Here is a 25,582-nt window from a genome sequence, read left to right on the forward strand (position 1 = left end):
ATTATTATTATTATTATTATTATTATCATCAACCCGTCTCGATTATATATTAGATGAAGAAAATTGATTCGGACTTCGAACAATTCAGAGTTCGAAAGGCCTGTTGAAACGAATTAAATTCGAAGTACGAGGCATCACTGTATTTTAGAAAAGTTTTGTTATATAAAAGTGTTTTTAAATACTTGATAGATTATAATAAATTAATATTTCTAATTTATTTAGAACAAAGATGATTTCATTTGCGACGAAGTTAATCAGCATTAGCTTATCGATTTCTTGGTTTAAAAATAAGTTTAATTCGAAAATGATAATCTATATGAATCATAGAAAATTTCATTTTACTATCATAAATAAAATCAAGCTTCATCAATAATTATAGAAATGAAATCATTTAAAATAATCTTTAACTGAACTTTACACTTTTTGCTATTTATTTCTTACTTTTACATTTTTATTATAAAGTGTTGGTTATAAAAGTATGAATTGAAGATTGGTAATAAAGTAAAATACTATGCAATGAATTATTACATCTCTTGAAAATATAATAATTTAATTTGTATTATTTTTAAGTGAAACATATCACAGTATATAAATAGTAATTCAATCAAATTTACCTAATATATAAAGAAGAAAGTTTGTTAGTTTGTTTATATACATTTCGACACGCAAGTGTAATGAAACTTTTCGGATCATTCTCTGAACCGGGAGGAGACCAACGACTACTTTTGGTCGAATTAACTTCAATTTCCTCCCACAATACCAATTGGAGCGCTACATAGTGCCAAAATTGCCACTTAGTGATATTTTTTATTAAAGTGGTGATAAAAATATGATACTGGCGATTGAAAGTGGTGATAAAAATCCTAGTTCACTTGTTACGAAATTCAGTGTAAAATTGAATTACAAATTACGCTTCGGGAAAAAATGGCAAAAATGTCGAGCTTCCGTACAAGACCCATGCACCACACATTTTTTTTCTTTTTTATTTTAAACTCTTTCCGCCCGGTGGCCGAATAACCGAGCGGTCAAAATCCGGGAGGGTCAAATAATCCCCAGGAATTTTTCGGTGATGGACCGTTTGGATATGTCGGGCCACGTTCCTCACCATCAGGCTGTCCCATTGTGGCCGAACCCATAATGGATTTGCAAAAATAGGTCCTCTTATTGCACACAGGTTGGAGAGAGTTGCACATAAAAAAAAAATACTCTTTCTGTCCTGAGGACCTCAACAGAACTACCGTTAATTAGGTCAATTTGTCTCAATGGACTGATGTTTTCTCGAATGTGTTTATCATTGATATAATAATTTTGTGTTATAATATTCTATGTTCATTTGTTAATAATACCCGATGTATGTTACCATGTATTTATGTAATCAACACCTATGCAAATTATTTTATGTAAGTATTTGGCTACTCTGCGGTCAATAGTTTTCCAAGTACATTAACTGAACTCTAAAACATATAGCTGTAATCTAACATATTCATGTTATGTAACCTGTGTTTACATGTAATATGCTTGCAAACATTCTGCTCCTAACCTCGGTGGTGCTCTGCGGAGCCGAGGCCGTCTTCGGAAATAAAGATTTATACAAAGTGAAAAAAAAAAGTGTCCTGAGGACCTATTTTTGCAAGCACATTATTGGTTCGGCTAGACCCACAATGGGATAGCCGGATGGTGAGGGACCATTCCCCGAAAAATTCCTGGGGATTATTTGAACAGTTCGGATTCGATCCCGGATCCCTTACGGCGCTGGGTTGCTACCTTGACCGCTCGGCTATCCGGCCGTCTTGTGAGAAACCTTATTCACAGTGTAAATACGATTCGATCCCACTTGTATACTTTCTGCCTATTAATTAAAACACGTGACAGAAGCCATCACGTAACAATAACTCATCCGATTTTACAGACCGATCCATTTGAAACGAAAAGTATACGCATCCCTAGCGATTTCATGACGTCACGTAGCAAGTTCGGGCAGAAAAGTAGAAGTGATGTTGAAAACCTAAAACAGTTTTTTGCAATGCCGCCCAGCGTTTCCAGATTAGGAATTTTTTTATCGACTGAGTGAAAATTTGGGGAATTTTTTGAGATAACTTTTTTCACTTTGATCTTTTTTTCAGTAAACTAAAACAAAAATTTGACATGACAGAATCTATGAAATACTGTTTAAACATTGTGATCAAATGTGTTCTTCGGAATTATTCATTAAAAATTATTCATAAATGCTAACAAGAGAAGTTCGCGTCTTCGAATGGAACGAAACTTGGCGAGCACGTAGTCTTAGACACAAGCGGTTCCTCGTCCGAATAATAACACCCACTTCTCACGCGTTTCCAAAAATTGGGTCTCTGAAAATTTAGTGTTTAGCTTACAAGTCGTTGGAAGTTTTACGTCCCAGAGCGGAAATAGCTGAGTGAATAAGACGCTAGGTACATCACAGTACTGCAGCTAGATAATGTAGGTCTGAACCTTTGCATTTTTACTTTCAGTTTATTTAGTTCTATTTATGCGTAATTTTATTATTTTACTGCATCATTCGCATTATTATTACTATATTTTCATCATGTTAAAATATCAAAATTTTTAATCTTTTGTCTTATGTAATTTCCTGTTTAGCGAAAACAAGCCACTGTGCTATTTAACTCTTTTATGTCGTTAAATAAAACTTTTATTTCTTCACATTTATTTTCACATATTTTACACACTATTTCTTCACAAGCGAATAAGCTTCAGACGTTACTAAACATGGGCAAAAAAGACAAGTGATACGAAAATACGGTAGCAAATCGCGGCGTTTTATTTTTCTAATTATTCCTCTTTATTCCTCTACTGTACACAATTTAAAGAATTCTTAAAATGTGTTAGATTTGTCACTTGGTATGATAAAGCCTTACATAACATAACCGTTGTAGTAATATAAATCAAATACTATAATATAATATAATATAATAGAAGGGTTAGAAGTATGAAATAATCGAATAGATTATTTCGTACTTCTTATCATAATCTTTGGTGCTGCTATTTTTCGCTGGGTTCATCTGCTAGTATCGAATAAATGATTAACACTTATTTATCATTGCAGCTGTCATTAACTGATATCATTACTCTTTTAAATTATTAAATTATACTGTATTTAATTTAGAATATTTATATTATAACTGTTTATAAATAAAATCAAGAAATGTTAAGAAGTATTTTATTAACCTTAAATTTAGACTTTATACTATTTATTCAATTATGCACAGTAGTCTATAATTATTAATAGATAATCAAATTAACAGTTGAATAAACATATTATAGAATATATTAGTGATAAAAACAATAAAAAGGTTAAATAGCACAGTGGCTTGTTTTCGCTAAACAGGAAATTACATAAAACAAAAGATTAAAAATTCTGACATTTTAACATGATGAAAATATAGTAATAATAATGCGAATGATGCAGTAAAGTTACGCATATAAAGAACTAAATTAAACTGAAAGTAAAAATGCGAAGGTTCAGACCTACATTATCTAGCTGCAGCACTGTGCTGTATCTAGCGTCTTATTCACTCAGCTATTTCCGCTCTGGGACGTAAAACTTCCAACGACTTGTAAGCTAAACACTAAATTTTCAGAGACTCAATTTTTGGAAACGCGTGAGAAGTGGGTGTTATTATTCGGACGAGGAACCACTTGTGTCTAAGACTACGTGCTCGCCAAGTTTCGTTCCATTCGAAGACGCGAACTTCTCTTGTTAGCAATAGGAATCATTTATGAATAATTTTTAATGAATAATTCCGAAGAACACATTTGATCACAATGTTTAAACAGTATTTCATAGATTCTGTCATGTCAAATTTTTGTTTTAGTTTACTGAAAAAAGATCAAAGTGAAAAAAGTTATCTCAAAAAATTCCCCAAATTTCCACTCAGTCGATAAAAAAATTCCTAATCTGGAAACGCTGGGCGGCATTGCAAAAAACTGTTTTAGGTTTTCAACATCACTTCTACTTTTCTGCCCGAACTTGCTACGTGACGTCATGAAATCGCTAGGGATGCATATACTTTTCGTTTCAAATGGATCGGTCTGTAAAATCGGATGAGTTATTGTTACGTGATAGATTCTGTCACGTGTTTTAGTAGGCAGAAAGTATACAAGTGGGATCGAATCGTATTTACACTGTGAATAAATTTGCTCACAAAACGGTAAAATGGGAGAGTTCACGCCATGCATTTTTGCCGTACAATCTCGCAAAATTGACTCTAAATGCTTATTTTATTATTTCAGTTTATTAGATATTTTAATAATGATGTTTTTACTTAACATTTATAAGTTTTACAGAACTTTTCATTGTCGAAAGTTAAACATATTTCTTTCTGTCAACTATAAACTTGACTTTAACCGTAGTGGTCGCAATCTTTAATATTTTTTATCCGATCTAGACGATCCTACCCTCTGTTCGGATTAGTTTGATCGCGATCCAGTCGATCCTAGAGGGCGTTTGTATACGCGAATAGAGATTGATCAGATCGCTATAGTTCGTTTGTATACACAATTTGAACGATCACAGTAATTTTGGATCAGTTTGATTCAAAAAGTATATGCACCCTAGATATGTGGTGCATGGGTCTTCCATTGCACGGAAGCTCGACATTTTTGCTGTTTTTCTCGAAGTATGATATGTAATTCAATTTTACACTGAATTTCGTAACAAGTGAACTAGGATTTTTATCGCCACTTGCAATCGCCAGTATCATATTTTTATCGCCAATGTAATAAAAATATGGCGATTTTGGCACTATGTAGCGCATGATTTAGGATATCAAATTCAAAATTTGTTCAACTTTTTTCTGACGCTATTAGTCAAAATATAGACTATTAGAAATCGTTAAAGATTCTAAGTGTTTTTCGATTATTTTGGATACAACCCCTGATGTAAGTCGAGTAGAACAAATTATAATTCGTTTCATACGTTATAATAAAAAATCAAATACAAATGAAATTAGAGAACATTTTCTAGGATTTTGTTCTGTAGATCAGTGGTCCCCAACCCCCGGGCCGCGGACCGGTACCGGTCCGTGGATCAAATGGGACCGGGCCGCCCAAGAAACATTAAATTGTTTCCATTTTATTTACTATGGTGTATTTCTCTCGGAACAACGAAATAAACTGGACATAAGAAACACACTTCGGATGTTATTGTCTCCTACTACCCCCCAGATGGAACTGTCGCGTTACAAAGAAACGTGCTCAGGGTTCTCATTGATTTAGCGTTCTAGTGAGTTAAAATGTTAAATCACATTATATTTATTTTTTGGTGTAACTGTATTTTGAAGACATGTTTAAATACAATTAAATTAAAATTATTAAATTAAATCAATCTAAAATATAAAAAATCAACGTTCCCCCTCAGAGGGCCGCGGTAAAATTATCAAACGTTGACCGGTCCGCGGAGATAAAAAGGTTGGGGACTGCTGCTGTAGATGACACAACGGGATTGTGTGAATTTATGTTAAGTCATTTTAAAAGACTAAATTTAAATATTTAAAATCTTCGGGGACAGGGGTATGACAATGCCGCTAATTTGAAAGGCAAATACAATGGGCTACATCAAAAAATACTAATTATCCTAGAGATTAATCCTAGAGCATTTTATGTTCCTTGTTCAGCATATAATCCCAATTTAGTTGTAAATGATGCTGTAAAAATTTCATTTGAAACTTAGTTTCTTTAGTATAATTCAAGAATTTTACAATTTCTTTTCTGAATCCACAAAACGATGGACTATTTTACTTAAGTATGTAAAAAGCCTAACATTAAAATCATGTCTAATACGAGATGAGAAAGTCATGCTGAAGCAATACGACCATTAAAACTACAGGCCATAGAAATATATTTTGCTTTACAAGAAATTAAAAATAATACTATAAAAGACATGGACACAAGATTTCAGGCAAATGCATTATCATCAAAATTAGTCATTTAAATTTATTTGTTTCCTGGTGTGGCGTGATATTTTGAATAAAATTAATGTCATTAGCAAGATGTTACAGAGTCCTGGTTGTAAAATGAGTGAAGCTCTCAAAAGTTTAAAAGAAATTAAAGACGATTTGAATGAATTTAAAACAGATAAATCGTTTGAATCCATTATAAGTTGTGCGGCTCAGATTGCAGAAGACTTAGAGATCGAGTCAACATTTTCTGCCAATACAAGACGAAGAATAAAGAGAAGACGTTGATTACGAATCAGAAGACGAATGCATCGAAGATCCAAAATTAAATTTTAAAACTTACTTTTTGGTAATAATAGATTCTGTATTAATGTCGTAGTGTGAAAAGTTTGAAGTTATGGAAGGACACAATAATATATTTAAAAAGTTTTATCGAGATTAAATACATTATCAGATTGGGATAAAAGTGAAATTTTATCAGACTGAAATAATTTAGAATTACTGTAAAATTAGCAGATCATTTGAATAAGAGCAGCGATGTAGATGATGCATCCCTATTTAAAGAAATAAAAAGATGACCGTCAAGAATATTTTAAATTTTATCTATAATAATCATTTGGTTGACTGTTTCCCTAATACTGCCATTGCTTTAAGAATATATTTATCGGTAACAGTTGTCACTGACGAAAGAATGTTCTCAAAATTAAAGAAGATAAAAAATTATTTAAGGTCCTTAATGTCGCACGAAAGATTCTCTATAGAAAGCGAATTATAAGATAAGTTTGATCTGACTGCCTTAAATAGTTCTCTAGTTTAAAGGCCAGAAATGTTTAATGAAAATATTTCAATTTAATTAATAAAATATATATGTAATCTAATCATTTTGTGTTTCATTATTTACGTACAGTGAAAGAATGCGCATATGTATATTCAATTTGTTTGGGCCTAAAAAAAAATAGGGGCGCCGAAAAGCGGCTTGCACAAAGACTCCTCATACATTAGCGCCGGCACTGGGTGCATCCAAGGAAGATTTCATTTTTTAAACCCTTAATTACAATTTTTTTTATTAACTGCAACTCTTTTCTTTTGCGACATAACTAATAGAAATTGTTTTTGTGTTGTTTCACACAAAAGATAATCAAGTTTAAATTTATTTAAATTTTTTTTAGTAATTTCATTAATTTTTATTTTATAAATTTGCCTGCTTTTCAATTAGCTTTTTAATATAAATACATCATTTATACAATACTAAAGACGGTGAATATGGCAATTTTACAATTAAAAAATTACAATTAAATTATACAATAAATGACACGTAAGTGTACATTAGCGGTTAATAACTTTCCATGAATTTAATCCTAATTTCAATTATATTTGAATTTATTTATTAAAAATCTTTCTATGAAGTGAAAATCTATTTGAAAAACAAACAAGTTTCCCTAGTTAAAATTATCTTTCTGTAAAGCAGGAGGAGATTCCTGCTTTATAGAAAGATTTTTAATAAATAAACTCAAATATAACTGAGACTGTAATATTAATTATAATTAAGAAAATCGCTGCAACAAAACTTAAAATTAATTATGAAAGTTATATTTAGTCAAAAATTCATTAAATAAAATTAATAAAAATATTGTGATATCGTCACAATGCCGGGTTGCAGTTTTTAATCATAGTTTTAAAATTTATTTAATTCAAAATACGGTATATTCTCTCCACCTCAGATTAGTAGTGTCTTGCCCCTGTGCATTATACTTTTCCTGTTAGCACCAGAGTCATGCTATCATCTATCTAACTTCTTACAAGATAAAATTTTTGAATTGAAATAACATGTAAACTATATTAAAAAGTTTCTTGCCTGTATTATTTAATTACAAAACATCTACTTAGTTACTTATGACTAATGATCAGGCTTATTAACACCCAGCCTATTTAATTAACTTATCTCAGAATGTATTTTGGCCTTACTGGCCCTTATCAATTGGGTGACACACAAACAGTCTATGGTGACAATTTGCCAACATTACCATATACATTAATAGTACAATTATTACAAGTTATTACATACACATTATTAATAGGATTCTAATATTATCAAGACAGCCGGATAGACGGACGACAGTGTAAATTTATAGGTGCAAGATAAAAGACATGATTAGCTTCTTTGATGAATGATTATTAACACTTAAAAGCACTTTTCTTCTTTATTTGACATTATCATGTCTCAGTTTGGCTTACGGAAATATAATCTCAGAAAAAAAACAAGCAATATTCGTTTTCCAATATAATATTCAGTGTTTTCGCTATAATATTAATTTTAAAAAGAATATTTTCTGCCTCCTTATTGTCGTCATTTCAATATATTTTGTCTATTTAAGATTTAATATTAAAATTACTGAATAAATCAATATTACCAAAATTATATGTTATTTTATTTTGCGATGTAAAAACAGTAAATAAAAACTAGACTATAAAGCGTTTCATTACAGCGGAAAAAATATTTGATAGAACCTACTGTAATAAGCTACATTTAAACTTATAGTATAAAATCAAATTAATAACACTTGAATTGTGGTATTATATTTTATACTGTATTAGTAACACAGACTGTTTAAAGATGAAAATTCTCAATTCTCACGTATAAAATTAATTAGACACGCTCTCAGTAGAAACGTCTATAGCCATGTGTTGTTTTGAATTTATCAATCCCGGAATGCTTTGCGCGAGCGAGTTAAACCTTAGAGTCACGTGGCTCTCCACATCTACACCTATGAGTTGTTGTTTATCTTCATTGATAACGAGTATCGTTGTTGTTTAAAGTTAAAGGATCGTTTCTCTTGATTGATAGTACTGAATACCATTATAATGTCAGTTAAGATAGCTGTGGTAAGTTTTATAAATTGCCATTATTTCTTTATGTGTAAATACGTCCAAACATATCTAAAATCAAGACATTTACAAGGTTTTTATATATTCAAGGCTTGACAACATTAAATTTATATAGCTAAAACTAAGTACTCTATGTATTATTTATACATGTATTTATGCAGCTAAAGTCAGTACTTAACAGATGATCACAAAATAACCATTAATTTCCAAAAGTTTTACTAAGGAAAAATTCCAGATATTGTTGGCTGTTGACAGATTTTGAACCATTTCTATTGAGTAAAAAATTAGAAGGAATTATTAATCAAGAGTAGTCTTTGATGAGTTATTCTGTTTAAAAGTTTCTCGTAAAATTCAAACTGTCCACTAGTTAATGTAATGAAGTAAGTAAATCACTTTTAATAGTGAATAAGATTGGTGAAACATTAATTTCTTTTTGAACCAGTTAAAGGACCATATTCAGGATAGGAAATGGCATAGAATAAACAAGGGGAGATGCAGTGCATGATAGGAAAACTAAGTAGATATTACCAGGCAGAAAAGAGGGATTCCTTGTCCTTGTTGTTTAATTTAAACAAGTGTTGATAAATGTGGTCGTAAATTTCACACTTTTCTTCACTGCTGGTGAGGGAGTGAGAGATTGTTATGATGGTTTTGTCCACCTGTCAATCTTCCTCAGTACCTAGAAATTAATCTAGTGAAAATAAAAGTGTAGTAGATTCTACCCTTTTGATATTGTCTTTATGTTAAAGGAGCTTCTGGTTTAAGTGACCTTGAAGATTAGCTGATATATATATAAGGTTAGAGGAATGTCAGTGTTTTTCCCACCTTACTATTTATTAAGTGTCTTGCCAACTTTATTAGTTTTCCTTAAATGTCTTCTGATTAGATCAGATACAATCAAAAACTAATAAAAAGTTTATTGGGCTTCAGTTTTCAGATTGCAGACCTATACATTTCCACTGTCATCCCTCCATTCATCTATCTTTTAATCATGAGAATGGAGTTAGATAGATAAAAATTGAGACCAGATATAGAAAGCTTAGGGGCTAGAGACCTGATTAACTATATATGAACTTCCAGTCTGGACCAGAAGTCATATGATTTTTTAAATTAAAAGATGATTAAAAATTGCAACCTGGCATTGTAATGATGTCAATAATATACATTTGATTTTTGTAGATTACTTTCAACTTCTTGATAGGATCCTATCTGATCTTTGTATTATATATATTTAGTAAACACTCTAATTTTTTAAGTTTATATCATCTAGTCTTAAACATGTGCCTTATGTACTGTACTTGTATAGTACATGTTATAAGGAAGAAATTGATAAAGTTTTACAGTACATGTTATATTTTAGCAATATCATCATCTTGTATATATTAGATAACTCTTGTAAATAAGAGATACTGATTTTAAATATATTTTTAGGATAGTGTTCCAATTTTTTTCAATTTCCTTGAGTCATTTAGCACTGCAAAAAATAAATTTGGGAACTCTGTCTCTCTTGAATTCTCTCTCTGGATTCAAGAGAGAGAGATTTTTGTAGATTGTGTTTCAGAGATGGCCTACAACTCTGACAAGATGTTAATATATCTGGCAGAAATGAAATATTATCTTATCTAACACAGTATAAATGTAAATTTATTTTAATATAGTAACCTATATTCTTATGTATTTAGGTAACTGGTGGAAATAAAGGTATTGGTTTTGCAATTGTAAAAGCACTTTGTCAGAAGTTTGATGGACACGTATATCTAACAGGTATTGAATAATCAAATAATACTTAATTCAAAACCTTAATAAAAATTTGTATCATTATTATTTTAATATTTAATATATTATTTTAATATTTCTCATTATTATTTTAATATATTCTTAAAGAAACTTAAATATACATAAAAAACTGGTATACAAACTGGAACTTTATACTAAACAAACAACTTGACACCTAAATGCAAAAACCCTTGAACATTAAAATTTATTTGTTCATTATATGCTGGAATTTGCATTTAGGTCTCAAGTTGTTTGTTTAGAAACTTAAATATTCATAATTTATAAAATGTTTTGTTGTTTGTTTAAATTATTTAAATTTTTTACTTTACTCATTTTATAGCTAGTTTTTTTTTTCATGAAATAGTGGTAATTTATCAAATTCTGTATTCTCCTTTTTTAATAACATTCTTTAACTTTATTAGATGTAAGACTATTATACTTTAGCATAGAAAATCACACCTTCCTTCCACTTTCCAGCAGTAACTGTAATAAATCAAGTCCCTGAATGTGCTGGTAATCATTTGTTTATTAAACAGTTTCTGTTGGAAAGTGTGAGGAAGGTGTGAATTTTTTTATGTTATATGTTATTTTCAGTTTACAAATTCAATAACTTATACTTTAGATTGGAATTTACAAGAAGTATTTATAAAATAAGATATACAGTATGTATATTCAGATTGAAATTACTATAATGGAAAAATTATTATATATATTATATACAATTAAAATATAAAGATTTAAAAACCTAGTTGTCTTGTAAAGATTTAATATATATTTTAAGACTGTAATCAATATTGTCATTATTAGTTTTGGAAGCAATTTGTCTATAATAATAATATATGAAAAAACAGAATTGGAAATAAATATCAATTTTAATTAAATTCCTTATTTTTGAACTAGCTCGTGATGAACAAAGAGGTAGAAATGCTGTAGCTGAACTTGAAAAATTAGGATTGAAACCAAAATTTCATCTTTTAAATATAAGCAGTTTAGACAGTATTTGTCAGTTTCGAGATTATTTAAAAGAAAATTATGGTGGCTTAGATGTTCTTGTAAATAATGCTGCTATAGCTTATAAAGTAAGTATTATATTTATTTATTAAGATATATTTATAACAAAAAAAAAATTGAATTCTAGTAAAACAGGTTATGTTTTTTGTTATATTTTGTAGAGCCTGGAGTTGTTTTTGCATTAATAATCTATTTGAGAATAAAATTCAATAATGATAATAAATATTCTAACTTGTTAATTTGTTGAAATGATTGAATTTAAAACAATTTTGTGGTGTAAACTCTAATAACTTTTGCTGATTGTTGTGACTTATTTTTAAAATTTCACAATAATATGTAATATAAAATTTAATTATTTCTAAACAGCAATGAAATGTATTTCAATCTCACTTGAGTTTTAATAGTAATTAATCATGCATCATATTAAAATCTTTTAACAAAAAATGCCATAATTGTCAGCTTCCTTCCAGTTTTGGTTTTAAAGATTGAAATTTGAAACAATATTAGCAATTGTGTATAATCATCCAGCTATTAAAAAATAATTGAATATATCCTGTATATATATACAGGATATATTCAATTATTTTTTAACATTGTATTTAACTTTTATACATGTTATATATATTATACACACATACTAGCAAATAAATGTAAATTGTATAAATCTATTTATCACAGAACATTGCATATGGACATCTGGATTACATATATCATCAACATTATTATTATTGGAAATTTTAACAAAGATATACTACCTGCAACACCACATAGATAATCTTTTATATATATAGAATACATTAAAGGCAAAATATATTTCCAGTTTATTAAAGTATAGCAGAAGAATTACATTTATGTTTTATAGTAAGATTAACAGTAAAACAGAAGCAAGATTACCCATCCATATTAAATATGGATAGGTAATCTTGCTTCTGTTTTACTGTTTAATTTCATTTAAAGTAATTAGAAGCAAAAATTTGTCCAATTCCATTCTTCCTGTAGTTGTGCTCCTTGTTATTCTTGCTACTAACCTTACCTCATCCTGTGTAAAAATTATTCTGAAAATAACTGCTGGAGTTGACATTCTTTTATTCATTCCTGATTGGGCTGCAATTTGAAAAAAATTATAGACCTATAAATACCCACTATAATCTGACTGTCTTAATCTCGAGAATGGAGTTAGATAGATGAAAGCCAAAACTAGTTATGGGAAGATTAGGAGCAGAGGAGGCTCCAATTAACTATATATGAACTTCTGGTGCAAGCCAGAAGTCAAGTTATTTCAATTTAAAAATTTTCACCTGAAAGGAATTAGATACATGACCTGCACAACTCTATTGCTAACGGAAAAGTATGATGTACAGGGGTAAAACACTACTAATTTGAGGTGGAAAGCACATATTTTAAATTAAAAAATTATTAAAAATATGATTAAAAATTGCAGCCTGGCATTGTGACAATGTCATTGCTTGTAATGATTTTTTCTGAAATTTCATTAATTTTTTATGTGGCTTTATTGAAAATATATGAAGCTAGAACCATAATATTCAATAAACAAAAATTGCTTGAATAAAGTACCAAAGTTATTTATTCTGAAACAAATTTTTGGTTTTAGTTTGGGTCACATTTAGTATGAATGTAAATTGAATGTAGTGTAAGGAAATAGAATGTAATTTTTAAGTTTATATTCAGTTTAAATGCATGCTGAAGCTAGTTTAAAGTGAAATGGAAAACATTACAGAATAATTTTAATAACCTAAATTAATCAAATGGTTTTTGTTTGTATGACTTTACCTTATAATATTTCACTTTTAACAGTTAAAACCGTGACAAAATTATTAATTTAATATAAAAATTTATTTTCTTACATAAATATAATCAAATGTAATGAAATCATAAAAAACTAGTCAATGCCATCAAGTTAAGATTCTTTGTTCTCTTCCCTCAATTTTTTCCTACTAAAATCCTTTACTATTTTTTGATAAATGGTATATATTTTATTTTAATGAACTGCAAATGGCTTTTCTTCTATATTGCTTTTAGCATTCCAATTTTAGTCATTATATCTTACAATAATTTTTCCAGTCAAAATATATCTCAATAAAAAGTAAATTTTCTATTTATATATAAATAAAGATTAATTTATAACTTGAACACTATCAGATATAAATATTTTATAATATATACTACACTAAAATTTCATTAAAGTGAAGTGCTATTTACATATTTTGTAATTTTATACCTGATTTTGATTCTGTTACATTATCAGCTTTTTGAAATTGATAATCACAGAACTAATAAAGCATATTTTAGTTTTAATTTTAATTTGATTCATTATTATTATTTTTTCGTAATTGTATTTGGAATATTTTTCATATACTGCTTTTATTATTTGGTTTTACTATTTTCACTGCATTTTTATTGATATGTAATATTTGCAATTACTACTTCATTTCTTGATATCTAATGTCGGCTTCATAAAAAAATCTACATAAAATACTTAACCATTTATCCATCTGAATGATCTTGATAATTCAGTTTCAACTTTATTTGTATTTACATTTTTATTATATTTATATCAAACTTGAAATTTAAGAATAAAAAAATTTAATAAATTTCTATTATTAGGTAGATTCTAAAGCTCCATTTGGTGAACAAGCAGAGAATACAGTTGCAGTCAATTTTTTTGATACCTTAAATGTATGCAAAGAATTATTTCCACTTTTGAAACCTCATGCCAGGTTTGTAATTTGAATACTTTATTGTATATTAAAAATTTTTCTTATAAGTTAATATCATAATAAATTTTAAATTATGATAGAATTTATATGAATATATTGTAAATAAGTTAGTGCAATAATACAATATATGAATATATTGTAAATAAGTTAGTGCAATAAATGTAGTATATAATTTACATGTTTCTCTGACTATCTGAGGATCCTCTAAACATCCATTAGCCACTAGGATAAAAGAACATAGAGCATATATCACCCACAACAAATATAAGACAGCATTGTCTACATATGTGACAAACCCGGACATAACCCCGATTTTTAATGAGCACATGTTATCCACACCACTTGTCATCAGGAACATCTAAGAACTTTGGAAGCAATGGAGATTTACAAAGCAGATTGCAGATTAACCTGCATCAATTTTAAATAAGAAATGAATCTCTCAGCAGCGTGGCAGTATTTATTGGATGATAAATTGTAATTTATTATACGATACATGGGATTATTATAAGATGAGCACATTGTATCTCCACTAGTAAAAATTATAAAAATTATATTTAGAAATGGCACATGATTATATGATACATGAGATTATTATAAGATGCACACATCATATCTCCATTAGTATAAATTATAAAAAATTACATTTTGAAATGGCACGTGATTTCCTTCCTTATTTGAATTTCTGGAAACGGAGCACATTCTTATTTAAAAACATTTGATTTAAGAATCCAGTACAGTAAATTTGGCCTGAAGAAGAGCCCAGGAGGGGCATTGAAAGCATTTGCCAATCTTTGTTTGGCGTTTTCACGCTGGATATTGATTACAGAGTATACATATTTTAGTTTTATACGACCCAGTGTGGGAGAAATCTTTAGTAAATTCTTCTATTTTGTATTTTATTCTGTTATAATCAAAAAATGTATTTATGAATATAATATATTCATAAATACATTTTTTGATTATTATTTGATTATTTGTTTATTGATGAATATATTATATTCATAAATAAACAGCTTTTTGAAAATTAGTATTATTTAATAACAAAATAAAATATGTGAAAATGTAAGAATTATAACTGAGAGTACTCACAGCAAATTTTTTTAATGAAATTTAATGTACAGAGTTGTGAATGTATCCAGTGTGTGTGGATTATTATCAAAAGTTGGCAATGAAAACCTCCAGAAAAAATTCTCATCTCCTGATTTAACCATAGAAGAACTTTGTTCACTGATGAAAAAATTTGTTGAGTATGTCATTTCTAAAAATTTGAAATTTAAAATAGAAATACTGTATAATTTTTATTACTATAAAATATTTCTTAACTGATATAAAATTTGTATTTGCTTATTTTTATTTAGGGATGCAAAGAATGGTGTTCATCAAGAAAATGGTTGGGGAAATTCTGCATATTGTGTCTCTAAAGTTGGATTATCTGCTTTATCGTTCATATATCAAAGACAATTTGATAAAGATCCTCGTCCTGATCTAGTTATTAATCCTGTATGTAAATATTTTGATGATTTATTCTGGTATATTAATGAGCTTAAAATTATATACAGGATAGTCTGTTTGGAGGGAATAATTTGAAAGATGTGTCATAATAAATACATTAGGTATAGGATGTTCAAAATCTGCCACAGTGGCATGATAAGATGGGAGTTTCATTAGGAAAATGTTATGATGTTGGCCACGGAACAACATGCTGGTATGCAAACATCCTTTGGCATGCAAAGTTCAGAATGTGATGGCTGTTAAACATGAGTTTTGTCATGTTTACGATTTTGGGAAGGTGCCTGAATGCCTAAGTACAATTACATAATACAGTCGACTCCCCTATAACACTGTTGATTATTCCATTTTATATGAATTCTATGTTGTACGAGTCACTTAGATTTTACAAATACGTGAGCTGTTCACACTGGCACATGTATTTGTAAAATCTAAGTGTACAACATGGAATTCATATAAAATGGAATAATCAACAGTGTTATGGGGAGTTGACTGTACATTAATACAACTGGGTCAATCATAAAGTCACAATTAATAAACTCCAAATACCTTTAAAATGCAGTCTATTTAAAAAACTTATCTAACGTTTTTGGTCAAATTAACAGACCTTCTTCAGGATCGAACTAACAGAATTTAAATTTGCCAAACGGAAATTCCAAAACGTATGCCCTACAATCTTCTCAGATTCGATTGTGTAAGTTCATTTGTTCTTTATAACTGTAACACCGCCGTTTTCCATGCTGATGCTGTTTTGTTTGATTCCCAAAAATTTATATTTTTCTTTTTTTCCCTGTACTTATAGATATGCCAGGCCTCTGCATACTTTAGATGTCTTCTATTTTCAACTTTTTGTATAATATCAGCCTTGCTCCATTCGATTGCAATCTCTGTTGGATCTGCGATCGCATAATTAGCCAAAGCCATGACTGGCCGTTTAAATCTTATATTCTTTTCGTGTTCCTTCAATCTTTCATTTAATGATCTCTTTGTGGCTCCTATATAATATAGCTCCTTTTTCAGCCTTTTATCATGCAATGGTATTCTGTACACACCTGGAACTAGCCTCCTGTCTATGGGTGTTTTGTATAATGGAATACAGGGCACTATTAAGTAACATATATAGAAAAATAGGAATAGAGAGCAACAAGAAAATGGCATATAAGAGAAACACAACAATATTCCAAATGCTAAGAAATGACAAAACACCCGTAGACAGGAGGCTAGTTCCAGATGTGTACAAAATACTGTTGCATGATAAGAGGCTGAAAAAGGAGCTATATTATATAGGAGCCACAAAGAGATCATTAAATGAAAGATTGAAGGAACACGAAAAGAATATAAGATTTAAACGGCCAGTCATGGCTTTGGCTAATTACGCGATCGCAGATCCAATAGAGATTGCAATCAAATGGAACAAGGCCGATATTATACAAAAAGTTGAAAATAGAAGACATCTAAAGTATGCAGAGGCCTGGCACATCTATAAGTACAGGGTAAAAAAAGAAAAATATAAATTTTCGAGAATCAAACAAAATAGCATCAGCATGGAAAGCGGCGGTGTTACAGTTATAAAGAACAAATGGACTTGCACAATCGAATCTGAGAAGATTGTAGGGCATACGTTTTGGAATTTCCGTTTGGCAAATTTAAATTCTGTTAGTTCGATCCTGAAGAAGGTCTGTTAATTTGACTGAAAACATTAGATAAGTTTTTTAAAATAGACTGCATTTTAAAGGTATTTGGAGTTTTTTAATTGGATATAGTAATGCAGGTAAAGATTTAAATCATAAAGCCACATTTTGGTAATCATAAGCATGATGTTGGGAAAGAAGTCAGTGTTTCTGTTGCATTAGTGCATAACTCAAGGCAAAATCTGTGGACAGTTGTCCTTAAAGTTGACTCTGCATACAAGATATCAACACATTGACATTACCTGGAAATGTATTCATATTGCTTACAGTAGTGCTTGCACACACTGTAAGCAATATGGTGTATGTTTCTCAAAATCTCATGATTTTTTTTATAGTTGTATTTATAGATAAAAGAAATAAGAAAAAAATTTTTCATTGAACTTAAAATTTAATTTTCAGAGTTTTGGTTTTATTCAATTAAGGCAATGCAATACATGGGCAATCTGCTAAGGGTAAATGTCTCCTGGGAGGTCTTTTATGGGAAACTGGCCTCTATTTAGGTATTACTGATGTGAAGAAAACCCAGAAAACTTCACATGGTCAGCCCAGAAAACTTGTACATGGTCAGCCAAGGTACAAACCCAGAACCAACTATCAGTGTCAGTAGTTTTATCCATTTGGTCACTTGTGGGCTTTAATTTTCAGGGCTTTTTTAATGACAGAAAAATAACTGAATTTTTAAATTTGAGATGAAAGTCTTATAATATTCATTAGCTTTTACTATTTATCATTCTAGTTTAGTTTAAAAATTATATTTTAGTCTGAAAAGCATAGCTAATTATTCTATATCATTTGGTATTAATAGAAATTTCTTAGAGTTAGATAGCCTAATAAATAGGATCTAACTATCTAAATTAAAGTTGTGGGCTAAAAGCGTCATTTATTATTATTGATATATAGAAATTTCTTGTTTGTTTAATAATTGTGATTTCCAATTTTTAATGTAGGTTCATCCAGGATATGTTGATACTGATATGACCAGTCATAAAGGTCCATTAACTCCAGATCAAGGTTAGTAAATCCTGTTTGTTTTATTTTTCATTTTTACATTGAAAATTGAACTTTTTAAAGTAAGATACATAGATCTTTCTAAAAGTTTTAAGGCTGATGACAACAAAGAGAATTGGGAATGTAATCAGAAATTTTTGAGTGGGTCACCCATTTTGATGATGGCTTGTGTAGACTTAGCATAGGTAGATAGGCCACCATAAAACATAATGTCCCAAGATAACTAGCAACATGTTATTGTGAAAATGTGTAAACTAGTGATACACATGACAATGCTTAATAAAAAAAATTAAAGGCTGAACAAGAACAAGTATTAAATGATATTCTTCTTTACTCTTGGCTGATCATGTGGTCTAGTATTTGTGTCTGATGTGTTTGTTTCCTGTATCATCTTGTGGTCAACTGTTTGTGATTTTTTTACACTGATTACTTTTAAACTATGTGAGGTGTCAGTGGGGGCTAGCAAAGAGTGAGAGGTGGAAGAGTGTTAGTAAGGGAACATCATTGTCATCCCATGTGGCTACAATATTAGAAAGATATATATATTCTTGCTGGATGTGTAGTGTTTATTAACACACACCCAGTTCTGAGTAGTTAAACAATCAAACTTTACATTATTGAGTAGTTCAACTTAAAATCAGTAAATATATCTATCTATATTTACTGATTTTAAGTCAATATTAGAAAGAGATATATATCTTTCTAATATTGACTTAAAATCAGTAAATATAGATAGATATATTTACTGATTTTAAGTTGAACTACTCAATAATGTAAAGTTTGATTGTTTAACTACTCAGAACTGGGTGTGTGTTAATAAACACTACACATCCAGCAAGAATATATATATCTTTCTAATATTGTAGCCACATGGGATGACAATGATGTTCCCTTACTAACACTCTTCCACCTCTCACTCTTTGCTAGCCCCCACTGACACCTCACATAGTTTAAAAGTAATCAGTGTAAAAAAATCACAAACAGTTGACCACAAGATGATACAGGAAACAAACACATCAGACACAAATACTAGACCACATGATCAGCCAAGAGTAAAGAAGAATATCATTTAATACTTGTTCTTGTTCAGCCTTTAATTTTTTTTATTAAGCATTGTCATGTGTATCACTAGTTTACACATTTTCACAATAACATGTTGCTAGTTATCTTGGGACATTATGTTTTATGGTGGCCTATCTACCTATGCTAAGTCTACACAAGCCATCATCAAAATGGGTGACCCACTCAAAAATTTCTGATTACATTCCCAATTCTCTTTGTTGTCATCAGCCTTAAAACTTTTAGAAAGATCTATGTATCTTACTTTAAAAAGTTCAATTTTCAATGTAAAAATGAAAAATAAAACAAACAGGATTTACTAACCTTGATCTGGAGTTAATGGACCTTTATGACTGGTCATATCAGTATCAACATATCCTGGATGAACCTACATTAAAAATTGGAAATCACAATTATTAAACAAACAAGAAATTTCTATATATCAATAATAATAAATGACGCTTTTAGCCCACAACTTTAATTTAGATAGTTAGATCCTATTTATTAGGCTATCTAACTCTAAGAAATTTCTATTAATACCAAATGATATAGAATAATTAGCTATGCTTTTCAGACTAAAATATAATTTTTAAACTAAACTAGAATGATAAATAGTAAAAGCTAATGAATATTATAAGACTTTCATCTCAAATTTAAAAATTCAGTTATTTTTCTGTCATTAAAAAAGCCCTGAAAATTAAAGCCCACAAGTGACCAAATGGATAAAACTACTGACACTGATAGTTGGTTCTGGGTTTGTACCTTGGCTGACCATGTACAAGTTTTCTGGGCTGACCATGTGAAGTTTTCTGGGTTTTCTTCACATCAGTAATACCTAAATAGAGGCCAGTTTCCCATAAAAGACCTCCCAGGAGACATTTACCCTTAGCAGATTGCCCATGTATTGCATTGCCTTAATTGAATAAAACCAAAACTCTGAAAATTAAATTTTAAGTTCAATGAAAAATTTTTTTCTTATTTCTTTTATCTATAAATACAACTATAAAAAAAATCATGAGATTTTGAGAAACATACACCATATTGCTTACAGTGTGTGCAAGCACTACTGTAAGCAATATGAATACATTTCCAGGTAATGTCAATGTGTTGATATCTTGTATGCAGAGTCAACTTTAAGGACAACTGTCCACAGATTTTGCCTTGAGTTATGCACTAATGCAACAGAAACACTGACTTCTTTCCCAACATCATGCTTATGATTAGNGTTTAAAATTTTTTTCCATTAAAAATAATTTTTCTTGATAAAAATCCATATAGATAAGTAAAATATACATTATGAAATTAATTTAGAGTCACAAGTATTCTATATCTTGTGACATAGTAAGAAGAATGAATTATTTAAAGTAAATAACACTGTAAAGGAAACATTTTAATAAAAGTTCAATTTAGCAATTATAAAAAGCTTTTATTTATCATTCAAAACTTTAAACAAAAATAAATACAGAAAGTATATAGATTATGTCTTTGTACACTTTGGACGTTCTTGTGAACTAGGACTTGTTATGTCCAGGGAAGTGAATCACAATTTCTAGGTAAAACATCTTTAATGTAACATAATCCTGTGTCCTCATTAAATTTAAATACAGATAGTCTTTTACTTTTAGACAACTCATTCTTTTGAACACCAAATTCAAATTTGTGTACATTTTTCAGGCAACAAACAAAAATTTTAAAGTATATGGTAGCACTTTGTGTCAGTTTTGGTTTTGGTAACATCTGAATTATTTAGGAAAATTAATTTTTATTGTCTATTTTCTGTTTATTTAAAATGTTAAAAACCACAAATTAATGTTTTGTACTTTGTTATATATTTACTGTAAAACCTAAGGTTTTTCTTCTTTCAGAGATTTTAGATTTTTTTAGCTCTAGGAACTCCTTTTACAACATACACCTCTATTGCTTGACTACACTTTACCAACCTTTAACATGCAGTCTATTTTATTAACGTAATCTGACGTTTTTGGTCAATTAATTGACCTTCATCAGGATTGAACAATTTTTCAATTTATGATGAATGAAACTGCCTATTGCGCAAGTCCAAAAATAGATAAAAATAGAATATGCAGATTGAAAATGTACTAATATATGCATACACTAATTATACACATAAAAATAAAAATTAATTATAATAAAGAAATAGATAAATGAATAGATAAATAAACAAGTGATGATATAACAGGCACTGACTAATGTCTATCTTTTATCTGTCCGTGCTTTTTTCTTTTGCTGGTATGTTCATAATGCACCGTTATATCATCACTTGTTTATTTATCCATTCAATTATCTATTTCTTTATTATTATTAATTTTTATCATATAATAAAATTTTATGCAATGCATATATTGAAAATTAATTAATATAATGTAAAGTATTTAATTAATACTAATACACAATAAAATATTGTTCAGTGCACAATACAGGTTACTGTTCAATGCACTTTTAGGAACGAATTAACCTGAGATTAATTTGTTCCTAAATTTGTTTGTTCATAAAGTTGATCGAAAACCAGTTTGTTCTCAAACCAAAACAAATTTTCCCATAAGAAATAATATAAAATGGATAATTCTGTTCCCGACCTCAAAAAAAAAAGCCTTTTTTTATTTTTTTACTCTTTTAGCTGTATTTCATGCATAAAAATGCCTACAAATGCAATATAATAATATTATCTATATCTGCTGTATCCATTATATATACAGTAGAGCGTCGTTTATCCGAAGGAATTCCAGTCGACAAAGTTAAATTTTCACCAGTGCTGTGGCGCTGTAATCTTTGGCTATGTCTTCGGCTACTCAAATATTTTACGTTTTTGATACTAAATTAACTTCTGAAGTATAATTTTTTATTGTTTTTANTATAACAATGTCTGAAATGTTATCAATTTAATACTCCTAAGTACTCAATGAAGACTAAACATAATTAAAAACAAAAAAATTGCATCTAAAATAATACAGTAGAAGCTGTTCTTCAGGTTAAGCCTTAATGCTCTCCCTCTCCCCCGGGGGAATTTCGAAAAATCCCTTCTTAGTGTGCATTTTCATGATATACCCTAATTGTGTACCAAATTTCACCTCTAGGTTCTGGAACTCTCTAGAAAAAACTGGAACATTCTCATTGAAGCATCACACATTTTTGAAGTCAACCACTTTCAAACCCCATATCTCTCACACCCTTATAGCTATCAAGATGCAACCACCATAGTGTATGATGGGAGACTTGGGGCACATAAACACCATTCATCTATGATGTGCAGTTTTGGCTGCAGAGTGAAATATAGGCACAAACATGTCCACTTTTATATATAGACTAACTGCAAGTACCCGCTTTGCTGGGTTTTTATTTGTTTGTACATTTATATGTAATACAGTTTTTTTATATATAAAAGACTGTCTCTCTTCCTCTACATAATCTTTCTCTAATTCGATGTGTTTCCCTATAATTTTCAAGTTGCTCTTCTGTCTGATTATTTCTGTTTCTCATAGCAATGTTAGATGTACTTCTTTGTACTTCAATGTTAGATGTACTTTCTTCCGTGGTTTCATTTCTCTGAGCCATCTTTTGCCTTTGAGATATGATTCAAGACCGCAAAAATTCTTTCATACATTTCGGCATTGTTTTTTATATTTTTACTTTTCACACTTCACTATTCACTTTTCACTTTCTACTTTTTTCTGTTATTCGTACACTTTTATTTATGAAGAATCAACTCAAGCATGTGCGTCACATGTCTCCAAAAGCCATCCCCACTACTCACACATAACAGTCTTTGACTATTTGAAAACATTTAAGATTAAGATTACATTACATTATAGCCAATCTTACCCGTTTTCACAGAATGCAAGAATTAAGTTCCCCATTTCCAGACTAATTAGAGATTTTTACATGAGTCTAAAAATATGTTCAATTTCCCACAAAAACGCAAAAAGCTGCATATGTGCCTGTAAATCTTGCATGCCGCTTTATCTTAACACTTCCTTTGTTACTCAACTTCCATTGTTAACACTTCCATTGTTACACATTTTAGAAGTCAACCACTTTCAACCCCATATCTCCCACACCCTTATAGCTATTGAGACGCCACCACCATAGTGCAAGATGGGAGACTTGGAACTATTACCACACACAAACATCATTCATGTGCGATGTGTAGTTTTGGCTGCAGAGTGAAATATAAGCACACACACTCCCATTTTTATATATAGATATAGATAAAATAAACATATGCTAAATATATACTGTATGTACTAATTTTTGAATTATTATTAATAAAATTTAAGTATATATGATTTAACAAATTAATATATAAAGAAGAAAAGTGTGATGCACAGGAACAAGACACTACTAATTTTTGAGATCGAGAGGATATATTTTAAATGAAAATAAGTTAAAAATATGATTAAAAATTGCAGCCTGGCATTATGAAGATGTCACAATAAATTTTGCTCATTTTATAAATGAATTATTATTTGAAACTAACATAAGTTTATTATAAATTTAGGTGCTGAAGCTCCAGTATATGCAGCTTTACTTCCAAAGAATGTGGATAAACCTAGAGGACAATTTATTTGGAATGACAAAACTATTGTTGAATGGAAATAACTTGAATATTGTTTTGCAAAATTTTTAAAATTATTCTAAGAAAATTCCAATAACATATACATAAATAATACATATTTTTGTTAAAAACTTATATTTGTTGATGGAAACTAATATTAAAAATAAAATTTAACACAATATATTTGCAAATTATTTTGAAGTATTTGATTTTATAGAGACTGAGAATAAAATAGTACCCTTTATTTTGCCTATTTAACAATGCATTTCTGATTGGTAATTTTCCAATCCAACTTCTTGCTCATATCTTCAGTGTCTAAAGTTGCTGTCTACAACATAACAAAAGGTTAGTTCGTCTTAATATAGTTTTGTTATCCAGAATGATGCGTATGGTGCACAATTTGTACATATCCTAATGGTACAGTTTCTACATATCAATCTCTTGCACTTACTGGCATGCTTTTTTTTTGTCTATATTTGATGGGCAAATGGAACGCTTCTTCCATTTCCCACAATTATTAACTCCTTATTACCTCTTAGAAGGATTTAAACTTCAATATTGTGGTTCATAACATGACAAAGGTCAAAATATCTTCACAAGTTGAAACCAGTTTTCACAAACTAACTAACTACAAGCAATTATTTATTGTGACAGTCACAATGTGGGGCTGCAATTTTTTATCATATTTTTAAATCGTTTAATTTAAAATATATGCTCGCTCTCCACCTCAAATGAGTAGTGGTTTGCTCCTGTACATCAGTGGTTCTCAACCTTTTTTGCTGATGTATCCCATTAGCCCATCAGTTGTTTCTCAAGTACAGTACCTCATATTTTTGTATATAAATTTTATAATTACTGCTTTAGATGTATACAGCCCTTATAACTGAGCGCCATAAAAAAAAACTAACTAAAACTAAAAGTGGATTACTTATTTTACGTAAATAATAATAAATTTAATCAGGTACATACATTTATTTATTATTATTTGATAAGTATATTATATAAAATCACAGAAGTCATTTTAATACATGCATAAATTACATTTCCTAAAAATAAATAATTATAATTAACGATAAACAAAATTTAACGGGGATATTTGTTGCGATAAATCTTCAGCAATTTTTTCAAAATTTGGTTCCCACGTTGTTAACTGACAGGGAATGTCTGCTGATGTGTCAAGCCTGTTTCTTTTTTTAGTTTTTGTGTCACAGTATTTGGCAAACTCGCATTCGCACAAATACGTTGTACAAATGGTAAAAGTTTTCTTATAGCTTTATCGGCTATGTTTGGATATGCTTTCACTAGACCANATATATACAACCCTTATAACTGAGCGCCATAAAAAAACTAACTAACTAACTATAACTAAAAGTGAATTACTTAGTTTACGTAAAT

At 29.5% G+C, this 25,582-nt stretch overlaps 1 protein-coding gene across 1 annotated transcript; it reads left to right on the forward strand.

The window, feature by feature from the left end:
• The first annotated feature begins 8,667 nt into the window (after positions 1-8,667).
• Positions 8,668-24,349, forward strand: LOC111618039 (carbonyl reductase [NADPH] 1-like). The gene is made up of 8 exons (XM_023359458.1): positions 8,668-8,819; positions 10,505-10,586; positions 11,499-11,677; positions 14,235-14,347; positions 15,469-15,594; positions 15,706-15,847; positions 18,495-18,558; positions 24,131-24,349. The coding sequence occupies exons 1-8, from the start codon at positions 8,799-8,801 to the stop codon at positions 24,229-24,231; spliced, it is 828 nt and encodes a 275-aa protein (XP_023215226.1). The 5' UTR covers positions 8,668-8,798; the 3' UTR covers positions 24,232-24,349.
• Positions 24,350-25,582: the final 1,233 nt, after the last annotated feature.

This window comes from Centruroides sculpturatus, unplaced genomic scaffold, assembly GCF_000671375.1.
Source record: "Centruroides sculpturatus isolate CEXI.00-Female unplaced genomic scaffold, Cexi_2.0 scaffold47, whole genome shotgun sequence".
NCBI lineage: Eukaryota > Metazoa > Arthropoda > Arachnida > Scorpiones > Buthidae > Centruroides > Centruroides sculpturatus.